General features: G+C 50.6%; 1 protein-coding gene across 4 annotated transcripts in view; it reads right to left on the reverse strand.

Moving 5' to 3' along the window:
* ptprr (protein tyrosine phosphatase receptor type R) overlaps positions 1 to 20,908 on the reverse strand; it is a 61,657-nt gene that overhangs the window by 19,785 nt on the left and 20,964 nt on the right. For 3 of the 4 annotated variants that reach the window (XM_061229603.1, XM_061229601.1, XM_061229604.1), the window contains 4 exons: positions 16,055 to 16,168; positions 15,252 to 15,401; positions 11,388 to 11,498; positions 8,234 to 8,463 (listed from right to left, as the gene is read on the reverse strand). In XM_061229603.1, the coding sequence (XP_061085587.1) occupies positions 8,234 to 8,463; positions 11,388 to 11,498; positions 15,252 to 15,401; positions 16,055 to 16,168 (605 nt within the window). The remainder of the gene's footprint in view (positions 1 to 8,233; positions 8,464 to 11,387; positions 11,499 to 15,251; positions 15,402 to 16,054; positions 16,169 to 20,908) is intronic. The other variant, XM_061229602.1, reaches the window with a different exon arrangement.

Here is a 20,908-nt window from a genome sequence, read left to right on the forward strand (position 1 = left end):
TAGCATTCAGGCTAAATACTATCCTCTTGAGGCTTTTTTTTTTTTTTTAAATGAAGACATCCTAGGCTGGGCAGACTTGCACAGGGTGACGGGTCGAGGGTTGGGGGTGTATGAGGGGGTATGATTTGTTGGGGAGAGTGACCCTGGGAGAGAGCCCTGGACCACCGCCGCGCAGCAATCAGTGCGCCAGGGCAGGAAGAGCTCAGCATCCTGTACAGGAAGGCAGCAGACAGGCAGCCCAGGCCGACCGTTCCCCCCCCCCCTCCCTCCCAACAGGCAGGGCTCAGAGGCTGGGGGCTCCCGGGGGGGTGGGAGCCACGCACGGGTCGGTCCAAGGCCAGTGCTGCCCTTCTCAGGGACAAGGGGGGGGGCAACTGAGGGGCTGGGGGAACTACTCAAGACCAGCCGTGAGCGGGTGAGGATAGAGGGGGGTCATACAAACCATCCCACTGCCACTCACTACCATGCTGTCCAAACTCAACTTGAATACCAAGGCACTGTATATCAACACCTCCATACAAACCAGCATACACAGAGCAAGCACGCACACAAACACACACACACATAGAATGCATGCACAAAAACACACACAGCTCAATGCAGCCGGTCAAAGTGCATGTTACAAACAATCCCAAAACGCAGAAAAAAATTACCCGACCTCGACATTGCACAAGGTTAAAGATGACATCGTTATGCTAATTTTGTATGCATATTTACTACATATTCGCCTGCAGCACAGATTCAAATGAACACACTGAAGTGGAGATGGCAAATATAGAGGCTCTGGGCGGCCGTAGACAGATCCAGAACATAGTGGATGAACTGCATTTATATAGTCTTCCTATTCTTATTTTGGGAACTTTGGGAACATTTTGGGAACATTCCCAGCTCTCCTGTGGTCTCTCCCCTGCCCTTGGCCAGTGGAGGGAGGTTGGTTCTGGGGCTCTTTTGAGCTCTGGCTGGCCGAGAAGAGGCGCAGACAAGTGGGGTCTGTTGGCAGATTTACTGCAGAGCTTGGCTGAGTCAGGCACCAGAGGGACACACACACGCAGGTCAGACAGACAGACAGACTCCAGTCTGCAGTTTCTCTCCTCCTGGGGCAGAGCTGCACAACCTGCGGAGGAAGCCACGCCCGTGGGCCGCTGACATGCCTTATAGGTGTGTTTGTCACAGGTGTGTTCGGCAGTCCAAACTCCCAGAAACGAAGCGACAGTGGAGGTACATTTTTGTTCTTCAAGGACCAAATTTCCGGAATGTACCCTGGACGTATAGTAATGTTCTCTTTTTCCCTACGTCCACCCAATCCCCAGAGCCTGAGGTGCCGGACACTCAGACAGCCTGCTGTCAGTCAGTCAGTTGACGAATGGTGCCCCGTGTGGGGGAATCGGGGCAGTGCAGGCAGGACGTCGCATGTGTGTGTGTGTGTGTGTGTGTGTGTGTGTGTGTGTGTGTGTGTGTGTGTGTGAGTGAGTGAGTGAGTGAGTGAGTAAGTGAGAGTGTGTGAGAGAGAGTGTGTGAGTGTGTGTGTGTGTGTGTGTGTGTGTGAGTGAGTGAGTGAGTGAGTGAGTGAGTGAGTGAGTGAGTGAGTGAGTGAGTGAGTGAGTGAGTGAGTGAGTGAGTGAGTGTGTGTGTGTGTGTGTGTGTGTGTGTGTGTGTGTATGTGTGTGAGTAAGTGAGAGTGTGTGAGAGAGAGTGTGTGTGAGTGTGTGTGTGTGTGTGTGTGTGTGTGTGTGTGTGTGTGAGTGAGTGAGTGAGTGAGTGTGTGTGTGTGTGAGAGTGTGAGTGAGAGAGACCTGACTCAGGCTGTAACGGTCAGTCCCTCCCGTCTGAGGGAAGGGTGATACACCGCTGCCCTACACGGCGGCGTGTAGCAGGGACACACCCGCGGCGCTAACGCTACAGGAATCCAGGAAGCTGACGAGCGGAGAGGCAGTAAAAGCAGGGCCGTGGCAGACGTGTTCCCAGGCCTGACGCAGAGCTGGAGGCTCCGCAGGCCGCCCGCGGCGAGCTCCCAGAAGGCCGAGCGGCTGTAGAGTCAGTTACACACGCAATACCGCCCTCCCAAATCCTCCCACACCCCAAAGCAGCGGTGACCAACCTCGTTCCTGGAGATCAGTCCTGTAGGTTTTCACTCCAGCCCTGACAAAGCCACACCTCATTCAACAGCTAGAGCAAGGGCTGCCCAACCCTGTTCCTGGAGATTGATCATCCTGTAGGTTTTCACTCCAACCCTGACAAACGACCCCTCATTCAGCACCTAGAGCAGGGCTGGCCAACTCTGTTCCTGGAGATTGATCATCACGTAGGTTTTCACTCCAAAACTAACAAAGCACACCTCATTCAACAGCTACAGCAGGGCTGCCCAACCCTGTTCCCGGAGATCTACCGTGCTGTAGGCCTTCACTCCAAAACCTAACAAAGCACACCTCATTCAATGGCTAGAGCAGGGCTGCCCACCGATGAAGGTTGTAACTCCAACCCTAATTAAATCTCCAGGATCAGGGTTGGTTACCAGGGCCCTAGAGCCACACACGCATGTACACACACGACTGTCAACAGCGACAGTGCGGGATGACACGGTTGCAGAAAATATTGAATACAAATATTTTTCTATGACTTCACCGCCCAGATGGTGCTTGCATAGTTACCAGGCGGTTGCAGGTTCCAGTCATGCGCTAGACAGAGCTGACTATCCCCTGCAGTGTGAAAACACGCAAGTCATCATACTAAAGCAATCATAGAAATTCATGAATAATATTAATAATCTGCTTGCCTGATTGGGGTCTCCTTGCTGAACTGTGTCGAATCAATTCACGGCTTCACGCTTTATCTCAGAGGCGTTTGTTTAGATAACAGAGATTAGGTTCTTTTTCTTTTTGGGTGGCTTAATCTTTCAAAGTCGGTCCTTGAATCTGTAAGCCTTTGTTGAGCCATCACAGGATATACATGCTGTTCTAAGCTGAATAGTTTCTGATAAACAACATTCCTAGGTTATGTGAATGTCCTGAAATAGATTTTAATACAGTTGTGAAAGGCGCTGATGGACCTGAGCACCTTCCTTTATCAGAAGCGCTGGCTTCCTGAGCTGGCGTGGACTTCCTCGCCCGGCGTTGTTTAATGAGCGCGCTCTCTAAGAGCGCTTTCCTGAGCCTCATCAACACACACACACCCATCACGTACACACACACACACCTGTCACACGTACACGCGCACACACACACACATAAACACTCACGTACATGCACGCACGCACGCACGCACGCACGCACACACACACGCACACGCACACGCACACGCACACGCACACGCACACACACACACACACACGTGCACGCACACACACACAAACACTCACACATATAAACACTCACGTACACACACACACACAAACACTCACACACAAACACTCACATGCTCACACACACACACATAAACACACACCTCACACACACCTCTCACACGTACACGTGCGCGCGCACACACACACACACACACACACACACACCTCACACACATAAAAACACACACCCATCATACACGCACACACACACACACCCACACATAAACACACACCTCACACACTCCCCGATCCACACGTACACCACCTTACACCTGCTTCCTCAGACAGAGAGGCAGAGGGAGAGGAGAGAAGGGGAGAGAGCAGTTGGAGTTGGTCCCAAGGCACTGCACTCCCAACTTGGATTGATCAAATATAGAGGACAAATTACCCCATGGGGCTCAATAAAGTACATCTTAAGTTGGGTGAGGTGAGAGATTTTCTGTACTACACCATGCAGTGTGGTGTCCCCAAAACCTCAAAGCAGAAGGAAGCGATGGTGTTGCTCAACATGCTCAACAGGGGGACCCTGTCCAATGGCGGTGCTTGCTGGGGAAGATCCCATCCAATGGGACACCCCTGCACCCTGCTGTTCATCTATTCATCTCCTCTCAGCGAGTAACAGCACAGGATGGGAGGAGCAAGTGGCAACTTCCTGGGTTTCCTGTCACCATGACAACAGGCTTGACCTTTTACCCTAGTGCTGAATCTTAAATAAAAACTGTTCTCTCTCTTGATAGTAGAGCTGGATCTTGAATAAAAACTGTTCTCTCTCGTCAGTAGAGCTGAATCTTGAATAAAAACTGTTCTCTCTCTTGATAGTAGAGCTGAATCTGAAATAAAAACTGTTCTCTCTCTCATTAGAAGAGCTGAATCTGAAATAAAAACTGTTCTCTCTCGTCAGTTGAGCTGGATCTTGAATAAAAACTGTTCTCTTTCTTAATAGTAGAGCTGAATCTGAAATAAAAACTGTTCTCTCTTGTCTGTAGAGCTGGATCTTAAATAAATCTGTTCTCTCATCAGTAGAGCTGAATCTGTTCTCTCAGCTTGGCGTTTGTGTGCCTCCGAGCTGCCGATCTGATTGGCCAAGAAGCCCCTCCCCTTCCTCTTGCTCATCACCAGGGGTCGAAGGTCAATCAGTCATAACGAAGGGCTAATCCGAAGGCCGGGGCAGAGGGGAAGGGGCGCTGACTTGCTGATTTGTGCTTTCAGGAAGAGCACGTCTCCTCCAGGAAGCGGGAGAGCGAGGGTTGTCCCGGTCGCCGAGGAAATCAATTTGGAAAACCGTTAATGAAGTGCCCAAAAACTGAGAGTGCACAATCAGTCCTGTGTGTGTCCTAGCAACGGCACACACACACTCACTCACACTCACACACTCTCTCGCACACTCTCATACACGAGGAAAAACCCAATGGCTCTTAAAACACACACACCCACCCACACACACACACACACGCAAGGAAAAACCCCCATGGCTCTTAAAACACACACGTTCACCCTCACACTGTGGAATGTGTACTGTACACGGAACCTAGGGGTGGCCTGTAGCGTAGAGGTTAAGGTAAATGACTGGGACCTGCAAGGTTGGTGGATCTAATCCCGGTGTAGCCACAATAAGATCCGCACAGCCGTTGGGCCCTTGAGCAAGGCCCTTAACCCTGCATTGCTCCAGGGAAGGGTTGTCTCCTGCTTAGTCTAATCAAGCAAGTCACTTCAGCCCAATTACATGTACATTGTACATTGTCTCTGCCAGAGCGACAGGTCTTCTGAAATCACGTGAACGTGGCTCTTAGGACAGGAAGGGGGGGTGGGGGCCGTTTATCCACAGTGCCCCCCCCCCCTCCCCGGGGGTAAGAGCGGATGCCATAGTAGAGGCAGGCGAGACAGCTAATCGTTTTTCAACCTGCCCCGATAAGGTATCTGTGCAAACAAAACAAACCACCGACTACCCGCTCTGTTAGCCCTGCATCCGAACACAGCCCGTTTACCGTACTGCACTGCGAGGGATCAATGAATTTCACGCTCCAGCGAAGCCCCGCACTTCCTGCGGATGGTTATGTCCCACTCTCATGTTTAGCGCTCATCAGCCATAAGGTAAGGATCGATACGCCATTACAGGCAGGATATTGCCGTTCAGGCAAATATTAACACTCCCTGACGCACCTGCGGACATCCTGATAAGTGTCAGACGATAAAAAGCAACACCCCAACAGTTTGCTTTAAAAAAATCTTCTCCTGTGTTTTTATTTCAGTCCAAGGATGGAAGAGCATGCTCGTCCTACAGTGGTCCTTGGTCCTGGAACGAGCTGCAGGCTAAGCTCAAACCCGATGATTATTATTTAATTAAACGATTGTAAATTAAGGATAATGGATGTTCGCACGGTTAACTGCAATTCTTTTAAGTAAATTTCACCACCATGTGTTATGTTCTGTCATACTGTGTGAATTGTAATGTGCTTGGAATGGTATATACCGACATACTTATGGATAGTACTGTATTGCAATGGTCTCGTGATTGTGATTCTGTTATGCTGCTATTTGACCCTGTGGCTTGGTATAATTTGAGATGAAAACCTCTTGTACAATGTGACTTCCTGGTCCAATAAAGGTTATATATTTACAGGGCATAGCATGACCAAATTACAGGAGCTAGAGGACCAGGGTGGCCTGTAGCGTAGTGGTGAAGGTGCATGACTGTAATGTAGTGGTTAAGGTACATGACTGTAGTGTAGTGGTTAAGGTACATGACTGTAGTGTAATGGTTAAGGTACGTGACTGGGGCCCAAAAGGTTCGATCCCCAGTGTAGCCACAATGAAATCCGCACAGCCGTTGGGCCCTTGAGCAAGGCCCTTAACCCTGCATTGCTCCAGGGGAGGACTGTCTCCTGCTTAGTCTAATCCACTGTACGTCGCTTTGGATAAGAGCGTCTGCCAAATGCCGTTAATATAATGCAATGAGACCAGCCACAATGGTGATGGCGCACTGAGGGCGCAATCCCTCTCCCGACCACCGGAGGGCAGTGTGGCGCCAGAGAAGCCCAGACAGCTCTCCAGCAGATATTCCCTGCTGGACGCTTTCATCTCCGCCGGCCTCTAATGTCTGCGCAGAACAAAACGCATTCTTCTTCTCCTCTGTGATTTCAGAGTCGCTAAATAATTCAAGACAGCCTTTCAAAGGCATCTCTCCTGGCAACCGACAGCGGCTGTAGAGATGAAAACGGACGGGAACAATATTGGCCACGCCGAGAAACAAAAGCGGCTTCGCGGGAACCCAGCCACCGCTCACAGAAGAGACAGAGATAGAGAGAGAGAGAGAGAGAGGTCTCTCTGGAACATTAGTCAGTGCGTGTAGCCCTGTGGGGGGTGCAGCACTTAAAAAGCGGGAGAGTTTAATCAGCAGGGACGTTTTTTTTGTAAATCGTAAAACGCACAAGCAGTCAGGAATCTAGGAGTATTAGCTCCACCGAGCTCCTCCTCAGTCTCACCGTGCACAATAAAGTGACCTTGGATTCCAGGATCTGCTAAATGTGTGAAGCGTGGTGCCCAAAAAACCCAAACACACATGGATTTGCGATTTTGAAAAGGCTGTCCAGGAAAACCGGAAATTTCCGTCTTCAGCAATAGAAAAACACGCACGCATGCACAGAGAAGAGGGGTCAGAAGCTCATGTCTCTCCGTAACAGCCGCAGTGTGACCAGCATGGCAGGAAGCCTCATGGAGACGCACACGTGTGTGTGTGTGTGTGTGTGTGTGTGTGTGTGTGTGTGTGTGTGTGCGTGCGTGCGTGTGTGTGTGTGCGTGTGCATGCGTGTGTGTGCACGTGTGTGTGTATGTGCGTGTGCACGTGTGTGTGCGTGTCTGTGTGTGTGCATGTGCGTGTGCGTGTGCGTGTGCGTGTGTGTGTGTGTGTGTATATGCGTGTGCACGTGTGTGTGTGTGTGTGTGTTTGTGTGTGCGTCTGTGTGTTTGTGTGTGTGCGTGTGTGCTGGGAGTGGTGATGGAGGAGGTGGGAGAGGAGCTGAAAGCAGGCTGATTACACCCTCTGTGAGTAATCCTAGAGATGGGGAGGGAGGGGGGTCTTCAGGAAGTGCGGGGGCTTCCTGCAGTCTCTGAATCCTTTAATGGAGCGGGAGCTCAGAGACCTGATCCAGTAATCCCTCCTCACTTGCACACACATGCACACACATACACACATACACACACACACACACACACACACACACACACACAAAGTACACAAAGTACACAAAGTACACGAACACACACACACACATATACAGTTAACACACACATACATGGGGGCGACATGGCTCAGGCAGTAAGAACAGTCGTCTGGCAGTCGGAGGGTTTCCGGTTCGATCCCCCGCCCGGGCTGTGTCGAAGTGTCCCTGAGCAAGACACCTAACCCCCAAATGCTCCTGACGAGCTGGTCGGCGCCATGCATGGCAGCCAATCACCGTTGGTGTGTGAGTGTGTGTATGAATGGGTGAATGAGAAACATCAATTGTACAGCGCTTTGGATAAAGGCGCTATACAAATACCAACCATTTACCATTTACATACATACAGTAAACTCACACGCACTTACACACACAGTGACCAAAATGACTGACATGACACGTGCAGCATTCAGTCAAACTTCACAGACAAGGCCACAGACAGGGCCACAGACGGGACCGGAATGCCCACTGGAGCCTACGACCTTCCCAGCCGTAGAGACCCTCTGCGCTGCCATGGAAACCAGGGGGCATGTTTTATTGAGCACACCCGGGCGCTTCCCCTCCACTAGGGCGCTTGAGCACAAAGGGGACCCCACAGACCCTCCGTCCCGAACGCGGGGAGCCTCTTCTGAAGCGCAGCCGGGGGGGGGGTTCCGGGAAGGGGGTCTGACCTTACCTTTCCTGGAGGCCGGCAGCGGGCTTCATCCTGAAGGGGGACGCGCAGGGCTTGACAGGGGGGACACAGGTGCTGGCGGGTTTTGGGGCCGGGGCGGCCTGCACCATGCTGGGGCCGAGCGGCACCGGAGGGGTCTGGACCGGGACAGGGGCCAGGTGCACGTCCTGGCCGGGGGGCTCCTTCAGCTGCCGATCGGGGGACTCAACCTTCTCCTTCAGCCGGTACAGGACCTGCGGGAGGGAACCCCGAATACACCTTTACCCCTGCAACGCACGGGAGCAGCTACGGCTAGCGTAGCGTCGTTAGCGTAGTTACAATTAGAAATAAACCTTTACCTCATAGCACATGGGTGCAACCAAGGCTAGCGTAGCGTAGTTACACTTAGAAATAAACCTTTACCTCATAGCACATGGGTGCAACCAAGGCTAGCGTAGCATAGTTAGCATTGCGGCAATTAGAAATAAACCTTTACCTCATAGCACATGGGTGCAACTATGGTTAGCGTAGCGTAGTTAGCATTGTCGCAATTACAAAAAAAACCTGTACCTCATAGCACATGGATGCAACGAGGGTTAGTGTAGCATAGTTAGCATTGCGGCAATTAGAAATAAACCTTTGCCCAAGTCCAGGAAAGTGAAGGCTCCTAGCAGGTTACCGTGACAAGACTCCCTGATGACATAACCCTCGAATGCAAAATAACATTGTTGACACTCAGACAACTCTCTAAATTGTCCCGACTAAATAAGCTCATAAAATAAAAAAAGTAGCATAGTTTAGTTAGCAGGCCAATCACAGTGGCTGTTTAACTGTGGGAGGGGTGGGGCAGAGTCACAGAAACACCGCTCTCTAATGTTGCCAATCCCTGTTGGCCTGCCAATCTGGCGCTGAGAAAGATCCACTTAAATGACAAACACTGACCTTTGACCTGCATGTGGAACCCACGCAGGTCTTTAAGAGTGACTGAGCTCGTTATAAAAGCTCATTTTGACCTAACAAGGCTGCTACGACAACTGAGCTTGTCTGTTTGTGTTTGTGTGTGTATGTGCTGTGAGTGAGTGCATACTGGGAAAGAAGCAGCAATGCAAGGCATTCTGGATAATGGATGCCTCCACACGGATTGTCCTGTAGTTCTGGACCAAGGTTGTCAGACCCCGGTGTAGTAAGCATGATATAATTTAGTTCCACAAGATGGATGATTTCATCCACTCAGAGCACGTCCCATAAACGTGATTTACAGTCTCCGAGAAGCCTGGTGCCTTCCCGAGCCGGAGCGCCGGGAATTCGGGAAGTTTTCCTTTGTCCCCGGGCTTTCTCTCGGGAAGATTAACACATTAGATCACCACACCAGGGTGCAGTAACCATGAAGTGTGGGTGTACCGTTATGACAGGAGTGTGTTATACCATGATACATGGGCACTCTGTCATGATATAACCATGTTAGACGGTCGTAAACGTCACACCCTGAGGAGATGACAAGGAGGGTCAGCTTGGGGACAGGGACTCTCTGCAAAAACGGGCTGTCTTAACAAGTGGTCTTAGCAGGATAACGAGACATTTTCCTCAAGTCGAAAATATTAGCTTGTTACTCAAGTTACTTTTTGCTTTACAAGTGTAACGGTCTTACCGCTATCTGGAAATGAGTCAAACCTCTTTGGCAAAAATTGAAATGTCCCTCACCTCATTGGCAATCATTTTGTCATGTTGCGCAAACAAAAGTAACAGAAATTCGATTTTAAGCCTAAATATGAGACTAAAATACTGAAGGTCCTTTCCGAGTGATGTACTCATTGATCAATGTCATTGAAAATGGTTTTAAAAGCAGTGAAGATGGCAAAAGTGTGTTTGGTTGCGGTGGTTTTATGTTGGTCTACACGCAGCAATCCCATCATAGTGAGGCCACCAAACAGCAGCACAACATTATGAACAGGGGTTGTAGACCTCCAGAATGGTTAATGCAGGTGTTCATGGCGTATGCGGAATCGAGCTGAAATGGCAAACCGGGCTTTTTCTCCAGAAAAACAAAGAAGGAATAAACAAACGTAATGGCAGTCGGTGCATTAGGGAACACGAGGCGCTCTGGGCTACTCAAGCCCCCCAGTGCTCGGTGAGATAATTTTCTCAGAAAGAGGGGGGCTATAATAAGCAGGGATCACACGCCCCCGTTAGCTAACGGGATTCCCGATGTCGGAGCTGGACCTGACCGCCCTGGCGCTCGCCTCGTTAAGCCCCTAAACCGAGGGGGGGGTCGTTAGGGTCCGGCCCCCGCACGCCGCCCTCTGCACCGGCCTGAGAATTCTGCCCCCGAGTCGCTAATCGCCCCCACGGAGCCGGTCGACCAATCGCTCCGTGACTATTTGCAGCCCTGATGATGTCAGAGGGATTTGGTTCATTAAGGACGAACAGTCTCTGCTCCTGACTAATCAGAGAGAGAGAGAGGGAGAGAGAGGGGGAGGGGGAGAGAGGGGGAGAGAGGGAGGGGGGGATAAAGAGAGAGCAAACTCAAAAGGTCCACGTGTGGAAATAAGCCCTCACATTCACAAAAAACCTGCAGATACCTCCGGTGATCCCCACACACACACACACACACACACACACACACACACACACACACACCAGTGATCACCACACACACACAAGAGCACATCTCAAGAGTCAAACTGCAAAAACCGCCAAATCGCAAATAAGCACCCACACATCAAGCCTCCAACCAAAGACAATTATCTTCTATCCGCACATATAGGATAAAGAGCCCCACGACCTGCATCCCTGTCTCAGTGTCGGTTTATCCAGTGTTTTCATCAGCACTAACAGACAGAAAGACTGGTACAAACGAACGGGGTCTAAACAGGATGAAGTAAGTACACACGGGTCAGGGATGGCATCCTGGGAAACGCAGCGGAACTAACACCTCCCCGGCCGACCGGGGGGGAGAGGCACGGGTTTACAGAGACGCTTTAAACACCCGCGTCTCCCCCCCCACCCCCCCGCTCCCTCTGCGCCTCCTCTTCGGTACCTGAGGTAGGCTCTCCGGTGACATAACCGCGAGGGCAACAGTGATTCACACCTCGTTAAAATTAAAAAAGCACAAACTAGCCTGGAGGACTCAGTGACTCACACAACTAACAGTCGGGCAGCCATTTCAGTAGAGACTTACCATCAAACAGGTGACGATGATGATGAAGATGGTGAGGAAGATGACCACAGCGTAAAATCCCTCCTTGGTCCACACATTGTCCCTCTCGTACTGTCCCTGGAGAACGTTCTTCTGCGGAGAGAAGAGGCAGGGAGTCACGACCTGGGCACCTCGAGACGCCCGGGGCTGTCCCAGCTGTCCCCGCCCCCCTCACCCACCTGCAGTGGCAGCAGCAGCCAATCAGGAGCCAGCGTGGTACGTGCCCCCAGCAGGACTCCCAGCCTGCACTGAGACACTCGGTGCACTGGGAGACTGAAGATCTGACAGGTGAGCAGGAGCAGTGAGAGGGAGAGAGGGAGAGGGGGAGAGAGAGAGGAGAGAGAGAGAGAGAGAGAGAGAGAGGAGAGAGACCCACCTAAGACCCCTCCCACACACACACTCGCTCGCTCTCTCATACAGACTCAAACATACAGACACTCTCTCACACATACATGCACACAGATACACACACACACACACTGTACTTTCTCTCACACTCACACTCACACTCACACACAGAGTTAACAGGCGCAGGAGCTGAGACAGGAGGTCAGGGGAGGTGTGGTGTGAGAGAGAGGTGCAGGCGGAGCAGCTCAGAACATGGCCGCAGGGCAGGACCAGGGTGAGCAGATGCAGCCTCTGTCAATTTGGAGCGCAGATCAGGGTCTGTGGCGAGAGGCTAGAGTCCATAACCAGTGGGGAGACGCTCCCTGACCCATAAATCTGCATTACCGCACAGGACAGCGAGGGCTAACACCTCCTTTCATACTGTAATAAGCCTGTGTGTGTGTGTGTGAGAGAGAGAGAGACACTATCACACCACGACACAGCCTGGCTGATAAACACCCCTCACACACCAGCAGGCAGATCACACCACTGTCTGATCCATAGTGCATTCACAACGCAACAGAAGCACTATGGAGTCATCTCAGACATGGGTGACCAGTTTCTCAGCAAGACTGGAAAACAAGCTTTCCTTTACTGCAGGGGTACCGCAATGCCCAGGGTCATGTGTGAGGGCTCCCTGGATCCAGGACATAGCTCTCAGAGTTAGCTGTGCTGGTTGCACAGATGCACGTTGCTGCCAAGGCCCAGAGGAGGGTGAAACATCTGGGAGGTGACCAGTTGCCTGGCTTTTTTCATTTCCATTAGTGTGAGATCCAGGGGGGCACTGTGAGACCCAGGGTCATGTGTGAGGGCTCCCTGGATCCAGGACATAGCTCTCAGAGTTAGCTGTGCTGGTTGCACAGATGCACGTTGCTGCCAAGGCCCAGAGGAGGGTGAAACATCTGGGAGGTGACCAGTTGCCTGGCTTTTTTCATTTCCATTAGTGTGAGATCCAGGGGGGCACTGTGAGACCCAGGGTCATGTGTGAGGGCTCCCTGGATCCAGGACATAGCTCTCAGAGTTAGCTGTGCTGGTTGCACAGATGCACGTTGCTGCCAAGGCCCAGAGGAGGGTGAAACATCTGGGAGGTGACCAGTTGCCTGGCTTTTTTAATTTCCATTAGTGTGAGACCCAGGGGGGGCACTGTGAGACCCAGGGTCACGACTGAGGCTCCTCAGATCCAGCCCAGGCCCACGCACAACACGTTAAAGGCACTATGGAGCTCGCTGGCTACACGGGGCTGCAGGGAGGCAAAATGTACTCACTCCTATTTGTTTTAATGGAGCCGTGGGTGACCAGTTGCTCGGTTTGTGTTTTTAGCCAATTAAAAGGGTGGATAGTGAGGTAGGTTTTAAAGAGCGGGCTCCTCAGGTTCAGGGAAGAGCCAGGGAGGTAGCTGAGCAGGCCTTATGGAGATACAATGAGGGGCCATGGGAGGGGCAAAATGTCTGCAGGTGACCAGTTGCCCGAGGAAATTGGAACCGTACTCTTATTTACTACGGGAGCATCGAATCACCCACGGTCATGTGCGAGGGTTCCCCGTGCGCAGGGCAGGCCCCCAAACATAGCTAGGAAGGGTACGCGGAGGTACAATACCAAACGCGGTCAAGGGAGGGTGATACGTCCGCAGGTGACCAGTTGACGAGACTAGAAACTTTCTCTCACTTACTGTGGGAGGATTGAACGACCCACCCTCATGTTTCAGGGCTTCCCATGATCGGTGCAGTTCCCTGCAAATAGCTAGCTAGGGTGAAGGGAGTTACGATGCAGCCCAGGAGATCCAGAGGGCCGAAATGCATTTTTCACCATTGGTTTCAATGGAGGGGTATATATTCGCTCTATCTTGGGTGTTGAAATGGTCTCTCTTGCTCTCCCCCTCTCTGCCTTGCTCTGTAACTCCCTCCCTCCCTCTCTCTTTCCCCTCCATCTCTCTCTCTCATTCTCTCCCTCTCCCCTTCCCTCCCTCTCATCCTGATGAAGTACCACATCCCGTTGAGAAGATATTAAACAAGTGATAGTAATAAATGGAGGTGTAATTAGAGAAAGCTCACCAGCGCTCATGTTTAACCGCCCTCCATTTTAATCTCTTATTCATTTCACATGACACCGAAAGAGAGGAAGCCATTTTGTCAAAACAGAGTGTGCATTTAATTATTAATATCACGGCAGAAACACTGGGGGTGTTCAAGACCAGGCTTGATACGGTGCTAGATACTATTTAGGTTTTAGGTTAAACTAAGCAGTAGGTACACTTTCGCGGCAGGAAATGGTGAGCATTGCTGGGCTGAATGGTCTGTACTCGGTATTATGTTACGTTATGTTATTTTAGTTAGACAGTTATTCTGACTGACGAGGCAACACTACACATTTATAAGCCACGACAAAAATAATAATTTGAATTTGAAGAGGGAGAGAATGCGATAAGGAGAGGACGAGAGGGAAGGAGAGAAAGCTCTCCTCTCGTTTGGAGAGCAACAGAAATCCCTCAGTCACGCCTGACTGGAGCTGTGGCATATCCCAGAATTCCCCGCGCGGCGCGATGTGACAGCAGACAGAGCCGCGCCCTCTCAGACGCACAGCAGCCCGTTCTCTCAGTGTCACGCAGAACAGCCTGACTGGAGCTAATCTGGCAGGGATCCCCCGCGCCTCACACCCGCTCTAATTCAGGACCGCGGACTCGCTTCGCTTTCACGGCCTGTTCGGTCGTTGATTCACCTTCATTCACTGCCGCACAGTGCAGAGGGAGGGTGCAGGGCCAACATGCAGAGTGCGATTACGCTCCTATCGCAGACTCAGACAGACAAGATGCAGGCGCGCGCACACATACACAAACACAGACACTCATACATACAGACACAAGTGACCCATACACAGAAACACAAACAAACATGTGCACGCACATACACGCAAATACAGACACAGACACACACGCACATACACGTGGGGACACGCACACAGAGACGCACACCGACACATGCAGACAGACAGATGCGTACACAGACACAGACACACACGCACATACACGTGGGGACACGCACACAGAGACGCACACCGACACATGCAGACAGACAGATGCGTACACAGACACTCACACACGCACTCGCTTGCACACAAGCTCTCACTCTCTCTCTCTCACTCTCTCTCTCTCACACTCTCTCTCTCTCTCTCTCTCTCTCTCTCTCTCTCTCTCTCTCACACACACACTCTCACACACTCTCTCACACTCTCTCTCTCACACACTCACTCACACTCACACTCACACTCACACTCACACTCACACTCACACTCACACTCACACTCACTCACACACTCACACACTCACACACTCACACACTCACACACTCACACACTCACACACTCACACACACACACACACACACACACACACACACACACACACACACACACACACACACACACCCCTGGAGATGAAAGGCGCACGGTGGGGGGGGGACACACCTCGGGCGAGACCTCGGTCACCCCGAGCGACCCCAGGCTCCCGTGGAGAACGTTGACGTTGAGAGAGCGGATCACCTCCTCGGCCCGGATGGGTTCTGACGCCCCGGGCCGGTCCGATGACACGTACAGCTCGATTCCGTTCTTCTGCTCCTGGGGGGGTATTAATAAAATATATTACAACATATTACTTTCTTATAAATGCTTTGTAAATACTGTCGTCCAGCAGGAGAACCCTATTAATGCTGAATAAAGTATTAATAACAGCATATTACCTGCTTATAAACGTACTGTAAATACTGTAGACCAGGATTCATAAACAACAGTAGTATTATGTGGTTCTCTGTGTAAACCATATCAATGCTTTATAAAATATTAATAACAGGATAGTATCTGCTTATAAACACTTTGTAAGTACAGTAGCATTAATAAACAGCAGTAGCACTGCTGCAATATCAATGTGTATTAGGTTGTTTAGTTTGGCTAGGTAAGCCGTTTCTTCATACATTTGCGTGTTGCAGTACAATATATATATATATGATCAAATAGGCCCTGGTCCTTATCGTTGTTGTGCAGATAGCATCCCTCTAGGGTCTTTCAGCGCACTTATCCCTGGTTATGGGTATGCACTTTGCACTTTGTTGTACGTCGCTCTGGATAAGAGCGTCTGCCAAAATGCCATTAATGTAAGTGTAATGTAATATCAATGCTTTATAAAATATTAATAACAGCATCTGGTATCTGGTTATAAGCACTTTATAAGCGCTGTAGCAGCGCAGAGAGTGAAGCGACGGAGGCTCTCTCACGTTGAGCCGGTTTATGTGCACCAGCCGGGGGGAGACGTCCAGGGCGGCCGCCACCCCGTCCCGGAACGCCCGCAGCAGGGACATGTTCAGCTTCCGGATGTCCAGCTGCAGCGCCTGGGAACGACATTCCCCCAAATCACCACGGCAACCACCATTCCACCGCTCATCGCTTAGCAACAATAGAATCATAACACCGAAGTTGGAAATTCAAATCAATAATGAGATTAAAACAGCTGCACATAAGCACCTTTAGGTATTAATACTGCATTAAAGGCTTTTTTTTTCCTTTTTTTTTTCCCTCTGAAGTATAATTCCATTGTTAGTTTCTGGTTAGACATACTGCACAATTCACCACTAAATAACCATCTTACAGCTGGCTGGTACATCTTCCTAGACACAGGAGAAGGAGACAAAAGTAGGCAGAGCTACCAAAATGCGATCAGTTGTATGCTGAACCAATCGTTGTGCCTCATGCAAGAACACTTTCGTAATCTTATCATACATTTCTCTTCCATTTTTCAAGTGCTCAAACAAGTGCGCTACGTCTGATTCAACAAATGCACCAAACTCCAGACAACTAAATGAAGATGTCCATTATAATAAAGTAATATCAGGGATTAAGGGGGCAAAGAATAAAGACATTTATAACTACAATTACCGAGAACTTAAATGGTTTCTTCCCAGAATTGAAAAGTACAAAGTCAAAATTGCAGACATATTTCTTGATATTTCCGGAACATTTTAATAAAGCGGTTAAAATGGCTAGCATTGAAGCAGAGCGCATGAGTGGTGTATATTTATTCATAACTGTGTCTAGAACTGAAAACCACGGTTGTTTAGGAAAGTGGGGGATATTACCCGAATAAAATTTAAAGTGAAATGTCGTCAGCCTCATTCAAAGCTAACAATATTCCTTGACAAAAGTATCCGGGAAAAGTGAAAAAACTCAGCACCTGTCACTGTCTCCAGGTGACAAATGGATAAAAAGTTATTATAATAAGAATGTATTACATAGACAGACAAGAAAAAAAGCAATAAGACCAAATGCGTACCATGTGAATATGACTGGAGGGGATAATTCCATGTCAACTCGACACAGTTTTGGACCGCACTGTCACGGACTTTACTGAGATACGCCTTGTGAGGAACCCCTGGAATGCCTCTCCGATTACATGACTTTGACTCGCCTCATCTCCATTACTGCAGGTCTTCGAGAAATAGTCCATATCACTGCATAAGTCTCCCCCAGCTCCATCTCATCTCAAGTACATGATACTCACCACAAAATGAAAAGTAACAGAATTAGGAGTGATTATAACCTTGAAATCTGATTTGCAAAGAAACCCATACTTTAAAATGGATGAAGATTTTCACCAAAGTTAAGTTATAATGTCAACACCGTCTCCAGATCCAATTTGGCCTTGGATATTCGAGCCATTGCCAAGATATAATTACTCATCTGAAGTAGCGTCACGCGGTATTTTATTTTATTTTTTTTAATGAAAAATTGTGTTTTTTTGAGTTGACAGGGAAGCACCCGTGTCCAGGTGAGGCCGCGGTCGAGTGCAGGTGTCCAGGTGCACCTGGAGAAGCTCTGTGTTCACATGAAAGGCCCGGTCTACTGAGAGCCGTCGCCCCGTACCCTCCGCACTTCAAAGCGCGCACGCGGTTGATGTCTGTGATGAAAGCGAAGAGGGGGCGGGGCCGGCGTTTTGGGGATCGGAGCGACAGAGCCCCCGTTTCAGCCGCGGCCGTCAAACAACCGCCAGGATGACAGGAACAGCCGAGCTTTAAAAACACATGACCTCACTGACCCACGGGAGATCTCTCAGTCTCTCGCTCTCTCACACACTCACCCTCTCCACTCTCACTCTATATATGTATTCGACTAACATGTGTCAACCACTTCTAAAAATTTTGACTCACTTAAAAATGCGGTTGCACCATTAAAGAAGGCAGCGGTGTATCTTGCGGCATTCTAATTCAGTTTAAAATCTCAGCGCGGAGATTTTAGGAGAGGAACGAAACGGAATGAAGGACCTGATCATCCGGTTACCGTAGATGATCTGTGGCTGAACTCCATTTCTGGCACACCATCCCCCCTCCCATTCCCCATCGCCCTCTCACCCCTCCATCCTGGGGCCAGGTCTGGCACACACAGGTCCACGCGAGAGGGGGGGGAAGGGAGGGGGGTATTCCGCTGTACCAGAAGCCCTGAAATCTCATTGTCCCTGAGTGATGCCCCATTACAGGCAGATAATCAGGTTAGCGTGAAGCCACAGGACAGGGCCTGACAGTACAGAGCAATAAGAGATGCTAAATGCAGGGGGGGTGGGGGCCGGGGGGGGGGCCAGCACAGCTTGTGTTTTTCGGAGGATAAACAGAACGGCTCGCTCCCAACGCCCACACACCTCCGAAAACAGCATCACATGACCCTCAGGCAGTGTTTAACAGGGGCAAACAATCGCAGATTACGCTGCCTGCGGAAAACAGGAAAACAGCCGGAAGGTTCCGCTTGGGCAGGGTCATCGAAACCACCAACCCCCACCAGCCCGGCCAACAGACGTTTCTGTGTTTGTATTTTCCACTTTAATGGACACGTTTGAAATTGATTTTTCGAAGGAAACCCGAGAACACACACTCGCCATCTCTGACTCACACTCGACCCCCGTTTTCCAGTATACGTCTCGGTCACCACCAAGCACTACCAAACCTGCTGGGGGGGGGGGGGGGGGGCTGGTCGAGCCATCAGACAAAACCGTCTCCATTCCAGGCACTTCATTTTCAAAGTCTGTCTATATTGACATCTTTACTCAGAACCCCTTCTGGGACAACACTATACGCGACCTGCTAGGGGTACAGTTATATATACACCAACACAGCAACCTTTTTAGGCACTTCTTGTAGCATTATCTCGGAGAGCGCATTGGATTTTTGGAGATTTGAATTAACTCTTTTATTGCGCGTTTACACGCAGCTGCGCTGACGCAGGCTAGCACAAACACAGGTCTACAGGTGCACAGCGCACAGCTGTGGGTAAGATGGCGGAGGAGGTGCTCAGACCTCAATGTCAGGATTAAGCTGGTTTCCTGACACCCCCCCCCCCCCCCCCATAGGCCTGCCAATCACCCCGGGACAGCGCCGGTGCGGGGGGTTCAGGGTGTTAACAAAACAGGATGCAACCGCAGGCGCCTCACAGGGGGCCCGGGGCCCAGGCAGAGTAATGAAAGCCCACAGGAGGGCACCTTCCGGGAAACACGTGACGCACCTGTGCACAGGTGACACCGAGTCTCACCGCCATTGACACTTACACACACAATCACGTCTTTTCACAGTCGGTCTGTTCCCTCTGTTCACACTGCCCTAGATGGGCAAGACAGGTGTAAACTGCCCTGAATGTCAAACAGCATCACTAAAACAGGCTCTCAGTTCAATTTCAAAATTACTTGTTAACAATGGTCTATTCAACCCTCTGACGATAAATTATTTCTTGGTGAAACACATTTAAAGAACATCAGTAAAACTGATCAGACATCTCAATTACAAACTGCAGGCACATACAAACACTCTTACACACCACACATACAGTATGTATTCAAACACATCACACATACAGTATAAACACACTCACACACTCACACACTCACACACTCACACACTCACACACTCACACACTCACACACTCACACACTCACACACTCTGTCAGCGCAGGGCGAAGGTTGGGCAGGCTCCAGGGGACTGGATCGTTACTCTCTCTCCCCCCCCGCCTCCCCAGCAGACCACAGCAGATTTCCAAAACAGAGTGTTCCCTCAGCCGTCGCCATGGCGCCACGCGGGGCCCCAGCGGCTGTGTACACACCGTTAGCCTAGCGGAGGAACCACGGCACTCACCTGGTAAACACGCCGGGCGGTGCAGAGACTGACTGTCTCGTCCTCCATCTTACCCCCTTTCTCCGGTCTCCGCCTGCTTCCTGTCAGAGCCCCGCCCCTTCGCCCCCTTCCTAGGAGACCAGGCGAACGCTCACGCGCGTGCCGAACACCGAGCGCTAATCGGCTAACGCTACGCTACACTACCCCATCCACTCCGGAGCGCCTCCGCGCGCTTCTCCACGCCGAAAGTCGACCCTCCACCCCCCCCACCCGCCCGCACAGCGAAACAAAACAAACGCTGAACTGCTTCACTCGAGACCTGCAGGGCCCACTGCCTCATTCGCCCCTCTCTCTGTCTCTCTCTCCTCCGCCGTGTTAAACCATCCCTTTGGGGCGAAAGCTCTGCAGTGATTATTTTTAAGAGATGGTATTAATGCTTCCCTCACCGAGCTAGAGAGAGAACGAGAGAGAGCCACCGCTATCTGCGACTCCGTTGGCTAACCCTCGACGCCGCCATCCTCACTCCGAAAAGGTGCCACACTCCGGAAAACTACAGCAGCAGCAGCAGCAGGGAGCGCAGGTAACAGCCTGGCAGATCGCAAGCACTGACTGCTGTTGTGACTGAACCGCAGACCCCATTTAGACCGGATTAGCCACACCGCTAGGAGCAGTGGTGCCAGGGGAACAGCCGCTAACGCAGGTCGCTATGCGCGGGGGGGGAAGACTCCGCGTTAATAACAATAACCCAGGCCTCTCACGCGCGTGTTCCAACTGCGCAGAGTCCCTCTCAGAGAAGGGAGAACAGAGGCGCCCGTCACGAACGAGATGAGCCAGGCTACAGTGGCTTCAGAAAGTATTGACCGCTTCTCGTTTTTGCACACTTTATGCTGCAGATTTAATTTTAAATGGATAAAATTGCTATAAATCTACACACATTAACCCATAATGACAAAGTGAAAACTCAAAATTTTCATTTACAATAA

The sequence above is a fragment of the Conger conger genome, chromosome 19 (genome assembly GCF_963514075.1).
Source record: "Conger conger chromosome 19, fConCon1.1, whole genome shotgun sequence".
Classification (NCBI taxonomy): domain Eukaryota; kingdom Metazoa; phylum Chordata; class Actinopteri; order Anguilliformes; family Congridae; genus Conger; species Conger conger.